We start from the raw sequence: 11,943 nt of genomic DNA on the forward strand, positions 1-11,943 counted from the left end.
CCTTCTTTTAATTGTAAATGCCTGTTTTATATCTTAACTCTAAATCGTGAAATGATGTAATCGGATTTGTTCTATCCTCACATTTTTTAACAACTTGATTTAAATTTAACATTTGAATAAGTTTTTGTTAAAGGTGACATAGGTCCACATCCAAATTTATAGTTGTCGGCCAAAAAAGAAACATTGTCAAAAAATAATACACTTTTTGACAAATATGGAAATAAGATTTCATATCTAACAGCTTGGGCTCTATAGAAAATAAGACAAAACATCTAATATCTGACGGGAATGCTAATAATGCTATCATTACCATTATTTTATGATCGCATTATTAGTATTAGAACATACACATATGTTATGAAATTAGAAGTTTTGATCCAACTAACTTAAATAACAAAATTTTTTTTAAACATTAAAGCTCGATACAAAATTTGGGGGATTGTAAATATTACTTAATATATTTGTTTTGGCGGAATCTCACAATTAGTTTGCATATTTCCCTATTCTGACCACATACGATTTATTAGACCCTTGAATCGTCAAAATCGGTGTAGACGTTATTGAGTTATAAACGATGTAACTAACACAACGTTCGATTATTCCAATTTCCCGACTTTCTGATGCTTTTCCCAACATTTTCTTCGTAAAAAACTTCCCAATGTAATTACAAGCCAGAGACCTGCGCCGATCGGCTCACAGCCGGCTGAGCCGAGCCGCCGATAAAATTCATAAGCCGCCGCCGCCGAAATTTTGTTCGGCTTCAATCGGCTTAAATACAGCCGCCGTTTCATTTTCGTTATAACAAAAAAAATGTCCAAAAATACTGTTTTTATAATTAATATAATTATTTAATTATTATAATTAAAAATAAATTTAAAAAAATTATATTTAATATATTATATATACGTTATTGAACCAATTTAAAACCAAATTTTTATTTTTGGAATATGGTAATATTGGAACGCTATTTTTGTTTTCGCAAATAGGCAACTCTTTTAAGTGTGCGTTAGTATTTTATGTTAAAAGCAAATAAACAAAAATGGCGAACCAAATAATTACAAATTATTTCCACAAAAAATAATATTTTTAATGAAACTAATTCAGATTCCGATCACGACCTAGCTGTGTTTACTGCAATTGATAACGACATAAATGAGTATAAAAAAATATTGAGGAGAAAAAGTCAAATTAAAGAAAAAAGTCAATTGCTTTAACAAAAAATCCTCAGGTGGATCAGTAGTTTGGACCATTTTGGTCAATTGGTAATTGGAAACAAACCTGTTCTTACAAAGTTCCAAGTTTGCAAAGTTTGCTTTGAGGAGACTCCCATGCGACTAAAAGGGTGAGTAAATGTTATTTCTTTGAAATGATAAATTAATTGGGAACCGTTGGTTTAGGGGAATTACCAATTAGATTAGATTTTCTACATTTAAAATAAGATATTTTTCTAAATCAAGACAAAATCATTTCAGATTCGGCGCTTCCACTTCTACTACAAACCTTTGTAATAATTTAAGAAGTGCTCACGGTATTGATGTAACATCAAAAAATATGGAAGTTTTAACAGCGAAAACCAAATCAGTTTTATGTGGGAAAACAAATTATTTAGAAAAATCAGACACCGAAAAATTTGCTAACTCACGTCTGCTTGTACAGATGTGCTGCAGAGATTTAAGACCATTTAATATAGTAGAGCAACCAGGATTTATTGATTATATACAAGCCATAAAACCAAGCCTAATTTTACCATCAGCTACTACATTAAGTCGGTCTGCCCTGAGGATGTGTACAGAACATACAAAACTACAATAACGAAATTTTTAACCACTTAAAGTCCAGCAAACATTTCATTAGTCCTTGACATGTGGACAGACTCTTGCAAGAGACGAAGTTCTATAAATCTTCGAATTTTATACTGCCACAATTTTGAAGCAAAATGCATATCATTGAAAACTGAAATTTTGATGTGATATAATATGAATCCTTTTTTTGTAGAATATAAATTTTTTTTGTAGAATATAAATGAAATATTTTCATATTTTATATGATATACTTATTTTATGTATATATTTATTTTTATTATTATAATTGATGTGATATAATATGAATTTGTATTTATTTTTGATTTTCAAAAAACGAAACAACTTTATGCCTTGACATCGGCTCACAGCCGGCTTTAAGCCGCCGCCGACATATTTTAACATAAGCCGCCGCCGCCGACAAATTTGCTCGGCGCAGGTCTCTGTTACAAACAGACGAAAGAAAACGCGAGTGAAATCGGTACAGTCAATTTGTTCCATTGTGCGCTTTTAAGCTTCCTTATCTTAAAGTACTTGGAAAGTTGTAACAAAATATCCATTTAATTGCCTTTATTTCTGTATTCCCCATAGGGTAAAAATGTCCTTCATAATTGCCGGTATAGTTTTTGGTATAGGCTCCACATAATGGAACCGCTTAATCTTTACTTTACCATGTCTTACATTTTTTTTTTTTTTTTTTTTTTTTTTTTTTTTTTTTTTTGAGAAAAAATTCACAACCTATACATACCATGCAAATTTCTTCACATAACATAAATTATATTTTCAAATTAAATAAGTCTTGATTTTATCGAAAACGTGAGCAAATAATGATAACGATTAAAAAATTTGAAAATCGCGAAAAATTTGCAAAAAATATTTTGAAGCATATTTGCATTTCCACGAATTTATTATCGAGCTATTTTTATTGCACCACGTCGTAGTTGTTATTTTGAGATATTTTGGGAGAAAATTGGTAGCGTAGCATTCCTTTAAGCTTTAATTTGTCAATTATTGTAAATTTTTGAAAATATTTTTTTTTTTCAATTGAATTGACATTGTTTTGAAACTATTTTGTAAGAATTTTAAAAAAGAAGACATGCGGAATAGAGTTCTGATTCTAAGATCCATGCCCAAGATTATTTTCTTAAAATAATAATAGTTCCATAGGGACATTTTATTTCTTAACGTACCTAAAATGTTGCTATGCCACGGGAAATCAGATGGCACCATTAGATGGTGGTTATTTGCATAATCGTTGGTTAGTACCTTTGAACTTATAAACTCAATACCGCATTTTCCGATACTAATAATATGTATCGCAGAGAAAACTAATATATCACTCATTTGCTGCAAGAATGTTCGCGGATTTTTCTCAAAATTTTCTTTCATTAAAACTTTTCCACTACAATTACAGACTACCAGTCGTTTCTTTAAAATAATTTTTGCAAGAAATCCTAATGGTTTTGCACGAGTATAATACATACATCGGAAATATATGTCATTTACGTCAATATTTCTGACGGACCATATCTGACATTACTGATATGACGGGCAGTTTAGTTTAAGAAAATCACCGCAGCTTTATCAGTAACATAAAATTCCACATTGCTAGTTGAGCGGTCCCATTGTTTGCGTTATTCATCATCTGCCCGCACATAGATCTGTAAAAAATAAGTGAATTCCAAATTCTAAATTTAGTTACAAAACAGCTTGGAAACATGACGGTCAAAGTGACAATTGCGTGGTTGTGTTTAGCATTTCTGATGTGTCATGTTCATGGTCAGGGAATGTCGTTAATCGATTTAATTAACAGCACGAATGCAACTACCCAAGTATCGGATACTAAGGTGACTAAATCACTACAAACTGTGGAGAAAAAATCTTTTTAAGCTTGTGGTCTTTATAAATATGTTTTAAAATTATAAATATATGTAACCATTTTCTTGTTTTGTAGACAATTGTTCCCGTCGTACCACCCATTTCCCCCGAAGTACACCAAGGTTGTGGTTGGCGAAACGAAGAAGATTTTGGTTTCAAAATGGTCGTCACCAACGAAGATGAAGCCGATTTTGCTGAATTCCCTTGGATGGTAGCCATAGTACGTAGCATGGATGTTAATGGGGAAATTGTATTTATGTATGCCTGTGGTGGTTCACTGATAGCCAAAAATGTGGTATTGACCGGTGCTCATTGTGTCATCAATCGTGAACCTAACGAGCTCATTGTCCGTGCCGGTGAATGGGATACTCAAAACACAGACGAAATTTTACCCCATGTCGATCGGCGAGTTTATGAAATTATACGACACGAAAAATTCCACAAAGGCGCCGTCTATAATGATGTGGCTTTACTGATCCTAAATGAACCCTTTGAATGGCAGGAGCATATTCGTCCCATCTGTCTACCAGAATCTAATATAAATTTTGATAATCAACGTTGCTATGCTACTGGTTGGGGAAAGGATAAATTCAAAAAGGAAGATGAATATCAGACGCTATTAAAGAAAATAGATTTACCCATAGTTCCCCGTGATAAGTGTGATGATAATTTGCGGCAGACTCGTTTGCGGCAGACCGCGTTTTAATCTTCATGCAAGTTTTATTTGTGCGGGTGGTGAAAAGGGAAAAGACACCTGCAAAGGTGATGGAGGATCACCGTTGGTATGTCCAGTGCCTGGTACAGCAGGACGTTTTTATCAGGCCGGCATTGTGGCATGGGGTATCGATTGTGGCCAGCAAAATGTTCCTGGTATTTATGCAAATGTCCCGTATTTACGTACTTGGATTTTGGAAAAACTTTCCGCCAAAGGTATTACATATGAAGATTTTACACCATAAATTATGTGAGAATGGAATTGTATAATAAAGTGTTGTATAGATATAACATATTGAAATGTATATTCAACTAGGTAAACCCTTAGCGCTTCGCTGCCCCCAGCAAAATTATCAACATAGGATTGTAATACAATATTGGAAAGTACATGTAGAAAACTATCTATATGGAGTTTGCAATGCAGTTTAAAAGGGGCTACTACTTGATGGCACTTGAGACTTCTGACCAACTTACTGCAATATGGGGTTTGATGAATGACTTATAATTCCAACATAATATTTGAAAATAGGTATTCATATTTAATGGTTCGACTGGCGGTGTTAGCTTCTCCGGACTGTTGTCCGCAAACATTTAAAATAATATAGGAGTAATCATTCGGCAGCAAATAGACATAGATATTCCAGAGCCCGTGTTAACTTTAAAAATGTGAGCAAACAAAACAAAATGAAATACTACAACAATAATTTAAGGAAACTTCATTCTGTAACATGTAGCAAAGACTGGTGGCAATTGCCCAACTCATTAAAAGATCGTAGCATTTCTAATATAGGTGATCTCAGGGCGGATGATTTTGTGAAGCATTTTAGCGTATTACTGTTGGATAGTTATGACCAAAAAATCAGTTGTTGTATTCCTTTCTGTTTTGATCCTTTCTTGGAATAGACTCGGGTGTAAAGACGGGGTGTATGCTCAGTCCAATGTTATTTTCACTATACCTAAATGATCTACATGAAATTCTTCCAGGCGGACTTAATGTTGCTAATACCAACTTAAAAATTTTACTCTTTGCTGATGATATTGTCACATTATCAAATACGCCTAATGGACTACAGGAAAAGATTGATATACTATGGGACTACTGCCTCATGTGGAACCTTAAAGTCAAACTCTCAAAATCAAAAATAAATGTCTTCGGAAAAGGTCCGAGAATTTTAAGAGATCTTAATTAGCATTTTGGTGATCAGGATATTGAAATTGTGAACTATTATAAATACCTGGGAGTTGATTTGACCTATAACTTATCTGTCAATAAACATATAAAAAACAAGCAATCTCTGGCTTTTAAATATTTAAAAACTCTACATGGTCAAGATATCTATCCACCAAAGACATATAATGTTATACGTTGCCCAAGTTTGGCTACACAAGTTTGGGGATGATATGGAAAAACTGATTCGTTTTTTTTTCATTAAAAAATAATTATTTTTACCTGAAAACACTCCGAACTATTTGCTTTATATTGAAACCGGTTGGAATACTCATTATGTTACTTCACTAAAATTGCATTTCAATTATGTTATTTAAAATATATATATTAGCATAATTATAGTCGGTCGCGTCCAACTTTTGGACCTCCTTATTGGTTTTTAACTGGGGAGTCCAGACTGGTATATGTAATATTTATGTGGTACGTGTAATTTTATGTACCACGGATTTAACGTAGATTTGTCTAAAATATGACTGTTAACAATCGATTTATCAAATCACATACTCCATTCATTTCCTATGGGTTTTAATTGTATTCTTTGTGGGGGAGGTGCCAGAAGAAGTAAGTCTCCAAAATCAAAATAGATTTAGGTACGAGTTTGAAAGAAATACACTGCGTATCATAACTATAGACGCACCCTTAATTCAATTGGTATGTTAGTTGACAAATAAAATGGACCCATTAAGTTATTGTTCACAATAAAACGATCAAAAACACATATTATCCAACAAAAGTAATTTATTTATTCTTTATGGTTTCGCCGAATTCTGCACTTTCAAAATTGCTGGTGTTGCATAACTATAGACGCACTTTTACAAAATTAACTTAAATAAAATAAAATAACTTTTATACATAATGGGTAGGGCCTCCCTTATTTTGAATAAGTTCAAAAATTGTATCCATCACACTGTTGATCAAAATTATTCGCAAGTCTTCATCGATTGACCGCCATTCATCGATAATCAATTCTTGGAGGTAAAATACAGTTTGGTATTGGAGGTTTTCTGCATAGACACGATGAGTCAAGATTCCACACATGTTCTCGATCGGAAATTTTAATATATTTTAATTTTAACCATACTTGAATACGGCGACTTTTATGAACTGGCGCGTTGTCCTGCTGAAAACCGAGTCCTTGATTGTTGCTGCTTTCCCAAAATTGCAATAATTTTTCTTCCAAGACTCGCACGTATTCCATTGAATTCATCCAACAACATGGAAATGTCAAATAAAGTATTCCGTGGCTATAAAATGCAATTTTTGAACTTATTCAAAATAAGGGAGGCCCTACCCATTATTTATAAAAGTTATTTTATTTCAATTAAGTTTTAAAAAATAAATTTTTCTTATTTTGTAACAGTGCGTCTATAGTTATGCAACACCAGCAATTTTGAAAGTGCAGAGTTCGGCGAAACCATAAAGAATAAATTAATTATTTTTGTTGGATAATATGTGTTTTTGATCGTTTTATTGTGAACAATAACTTAATGGGTCCATTTTATTTGTCAACTAACATACCAATTGAATTAAGGGTGCGTCTATAGTTATGATACGCAGTGTATGACGATCCTTAATTATTAGACAAAATCAATTACTCTCCTTCTTAATTGAATCTAAGCTTGTCTGAGGATTTGAAACCTTATAACCTGCAATTTCTTCTAACTATTTCTATTTCTTCATGCATTTTATGGTCACGAGTCATCACACCATAACTCCAAACCTATGTCAGATTTATGTTCTTATTTCACATCCAAAAAAAATTTTTTTTCACATCAAAAAAAAAAAATTTTTCACATCACATTTTTAGATAGAAATTAAATATTCGTTAAATGAATTTAAAAATATCTAAACTTACCCTTTTAAACTATTTCCATTATTATAATTAAAAACGTGTCATTAGTTGTGATCACTTTATTGTACATACATAAATATAGCGAGAATTTATATTTTCACTTACATTATACACATTTCATTGACAAATGATATACATACATATTTACGCATTACACATCTACGAATAATACATTTTTTATACCCTTCACCACACTGTGGTACAGGGTATTATGTCTTTGTGCATATGTTTGTAACAGGCAAAAGGAAACGAGATAGACACATGGTTCCTTTTGAGAATATGCATAGAATCACTTTCTAAGTCGATTTATGCATGTCCGTCCGTCCGTCCGTCTGTCTGTCTGTCTGTCCATGTTAAATTGTAAACAAAGTACAGGTCGCATTTATGATCCGAATTGAATGAAATTTGGTATAGGTCACTTATTCGGCCCAAGGACGAACCCTATTGAAATTGGGAAAAATCGGTTCAGATTTAGATATAGCTCCCATATATATATTTAACCGATTTAATGTAAACGGCCCCTATATATCTTTCGATTTGCACGAAATTTGGTACAGCTTAATCATTTAGGTCTAGAATGATGTCTGCCAAGTTTCGTGAAAATCGGTCCAGATTTAGATATAGCTCCCATATATAGTTTCGTCCGATTTCATGTATATGGTGCCCCAAAGTTTCTATATATCTTTTGATTTGCACGAAATTTGGTATAACGTACTGAATTAAGCCTAGAGTGATGTCTGCCAAGTTTGGAGAAAATCGGTCCAGATTTAGATATAGCTCCCATATATAGTTTCGTCCGATTTCATGTAAAAGGTGCCCCAAAGTTCCTATATACCTTTCGATTTGCGCGAAATTTGGCATAACGTACTGAATTGAGCTTAGAATGATGTCTAACAAGTTTGGAGAAAATCGGTCCAGATTTAGATTTAGCTCCCATATATAGTTTCGTACGATTTCATGTAAATGGTGCCCCAAAGTCCGTATATATCTTTTGATTTGCACGAAATTTGGCATAACGTACTGAATCAAGCCTAGAGTGATGTCTGCCAAGTTTGGAGAAAATCGGTCCAGATTTAGATATAGCTCCCATATATAGTTTCGTCCGATTTCATGTAAATGGTGCCTCAAAGTCCCTATATAACTTTCGATTTGCACGAAATTTGGCATAACGTACTGAATTAAGCCTAGAGTGATGTCTGCCAAGTTTGGAGAAAATCGGTCCAAATTTAGATATAGCTCCCATATATAGTTTCGTCCGATTTCATGTAAATGGTGCCTCAAAGTCCCTATATAACTTTCGATTTGCACGAAATTTGGCATAACGTACTGAATTGAGCCTGGAATGATGTCTACCAAGTTTCGAGAAAATCGGTCCAGATTTAGATATAGCTCCCATATATAGTTTCGTACGATTTCATGTAAATGGTGCCCCAAAGTCCCTATATATATTTTGATTTGCACGAAATTTGGCATAACGTACTGAATTAAGCCTAGAGTGATGTCTGCCAAGTTTGGAGAAAATCGGTCCAGATTTAGATATAGCTCCCATATATAGTTTCGTCCGATTTCATGTAAATGGTGCCTCAAAGTCCCTATATAACTTTCGATTTGCACGAAATTTGGCATAACGCACTGAATTGAGCCTAGAATTATGTCTACCAAGTTTCGAGAAAATCGGCCCAGATTTAGATATAGCTCCCACATATAGTTTCGTACGATTTCATGTAAATGGTGCCCCAAAGTCCCTATATAACTTTCGATTTGCACGAAATTTGTCATAACGTACTGAATTGAGCCTAAAATGATGCTAAGTTTCGTGAAAATCGGTCCAGATTTAGATATAGCTCCCTTTTATTATAGATTGATTTTAAGTAATTGACGTACTAAGGAACCAATAGAAACAAAACGTTCTGAAATTAGTATAACCTAACCTGTGACAAGTTTGTTTGAAATCGCTTAATATTTGGATAGAGCTTCCATATATATTTTCGACCGATTTCAAGTAAATTGGGCATCAGACTCCTCATGTTAGTCAGATTGACATCAAATTGTGCACAACGCACAAAATTGAGCATACAATTACGTAGTTGCGTTTTCTAGAAGTACAGACATAGCCCAACGGACTTATTTATATTTGTTTGAAGTCGATTAACATACTTTATGGATAGATCTAGGTAGATTCACATTTAGATAAATATTACTTTTTTTCATCCAATTACATGTTAATAGTCCTGTTTAATATACCCATAGTGGTGAAGGGTATCATATAGTCGGCCCCGTCCGACTTTACTACTTTCCTTACTGGTTTAATTATTACAATACAATATATGGAGTATAAATTTTCAATAATCACAATAAGTAAACAAAAATGTTGAAAAATAAATGCAGGAATACTTTAACATAGTTTATACTCTCATTTAGAGTACGGGAACTTTAACAAATTAATCTCCTTAAGAATTTAATAGGTACAAATATTAGATGTATTCTTATTCCTAACATTAATTTGGGACGATATAGGTTGTACACTTGTTAGAGGAGGGTTACATTGTTTTAATCAGGATTTAAATGTATCTCAATTTCGACCCCCTTAAACACCTAATTCACGACTAGGAGTTGTTGTAGCCACTTGACCTGTGCTGCTGGTGGGTGGCGGTGGTGAGACGATGCTGGGCATCAAACGATTCAAAAGACTGCGCACAGCAAATGTCACATCATGATTGGCAAAACAGAATAGGAACGACACCACAAAGCCTTGTAGGCTAACCAAAATGACAGACAACAGTTGATAGAAACGTTCCAATGGTGTGCCTGAATCCGGACGATAAGGTAATAGAAAATGTTGTAACCCAAAGAGAGGAACCTGTCAATAAAAGTCAAACAAAAACAAAACACAGGGGGGGAAATTAATTTTACAGCCCAATGAACATAAATCGACTACAGGTGTATATATCCACATAAGTATGAATTTTTGTAATTTGGGGAATACATTACCAAAATAATAGTTGCCCTTACAGCCTTGCGTATGGCCAATGGTGCCGGTTGGGCTGATTGTGGGTGTAATTTTCGTACAATAACGCGCAGGACGTTAATCAGAAAAACTGTAATGGAAAATCAGATCGATTTATTTATTGCCTTTTTATGATTACAGGAAATTGTTATAGTCTGAAACAATAAAGTAGATTTCAGTTATATTTGATATATAATTAACTCACAAAAACTAGAAACCAAGGAGATGCACACCGGCACCGAGAATATCCATAGCAAAAAACTATCATTCATCCAGCAACTATTTTAATGGGAAAACAAATGTAAATCACACAGGATATGAGATTTTCGTTACGCCTCTATTGTGATTAATTACTTACTGTTTATTATCTTCAGGATGGAAATATCTCGCCACTCCATATGCTGCCACAAAGATCAACGGCGAAAGCCAGGAGAAGATTTTAAACCAACGCATAACAATGGTGTCCTTGACAAAAACCTTTGGTGGAAAACATAATGGATACTAAAGAATTCATCGTTAATTTTTAATTTAGGGGAAAGGGAAAGCATGCAGTTTTTGTCAGAGCCTACAATTTAACACAGCGACATATTATAGCCACAAGCTGATACACTTGGCGTGGCTGTTCATAGTCCCCATCGAAGTCACAATGTTGAATAATAAAAAAATCGATGATGACATGTCGATGATTTTGGGAGTAAGAGTAAATAATATTCTAAAAATATAAATCTGTTCGCAACACCATGTTTGGTATGTCCGAAGAACTAATGTTATATTTTAAATGTACCTCTTTTAATTTGACAGTCCGGCCTTCGAAATATTCTTCGGAGACCCCATAAAGTACATATATACAAGAAAATATATGTTATCGTTCACCACTTTCGGTATGAACAAGAGATGCTCTAAAAATTTTTATCGTATGATACAATCAGATGTATTCCAATATAAACCTTCTCTAATACAACATACGTCCTTCTCTAATAAATGTTACCTACTGGAAATCGGACAAAAGTAGATTTCATTTCATCGGACAAAAGTAGTGATTACATATCAATTGGGCTGATTCAGAATACTTGGTGTATCATTTGTATGAAATCCGCAGTGCAATCAATCAAACGTTACATATTAGGTATACAATTTCGAAAACATATGTCGTATGTTTTATATCTAAATCTGAACAGATTTCAACGAAACTTAACACATGACATTGAGTACGATATGGCCATTTTTTTGTAAATCAAAAGAAAATATAAAGACTTTGGTGTACCATTTATATAAAATCGGACGAAAATATATATGGGAGCTATATCTAAACTTTAACCGATTTTCTCCAATTTCAATAGGGTTTGTCATTGTTAAATTGTAAACAAAGTACAGGTCGCATTTATGATCCGAATTGGATGAAATTTGGCACAGCACATTTATTTGACACAAGGACGAACCCTATTGAAATTGGGAAAAATCAGTT

At 33.5% G+C, this 11,943-nt stretch overlaps 1 protein-coding gene and 1 pseudogene across 1 annotated transcript; one reads left to right on the forward strand and one right to left on the reverse strand.

Annotated features, from left to right (window-relative positions):
- The first annotated feature begins 3,517 nt into the window (after positions 1 to 3,517).
- On the forward strand, positions 3,518 to 4,636 carry LOC133336769 (phenoloxidase-activating factor 2-like; annotated as a pseudogene).
- Positions 4,637 to 10,058: 5,422 nt separating this feature from the next.
- On the reverse strand, positions 10,059 to 10,979 carry LOC133336770 (calcitonin receptor-like; the record flags this gene model as incomplete). The annotated part of the gene is made up of 4 exons (XM_061545051.1): positions 10,059 to 10,331; positions 10,463 to 10,569; positions 10,684 to 10,757; positions 10,837 to 10,979. Coding segments are annotated over 4 exons (597 nt in total), but the record flags the coding sequence as incomplete, so codon positions are not given.
- Positions 10,980 to 11,943: the final 964 nt, after the last annotated feature.

The sequence above is a fragment of the Musca vetustissima genome, unplaced genomic scaffold (genome assembly GCF_032173495.1).
Source record: "Musca vetustissima isolate MV318-11 ecotype Yass unplaced genomic scaffold, APGP_CSIRO_Mvet_v1 utg2186, whole genome shotgun sequence".
NCBI classification, from domain to species: Eukaryota; Metazoa; Arthropoda; class Insecta; order Diptera; family Muscidae; genus Musca; species Musca vetustissima.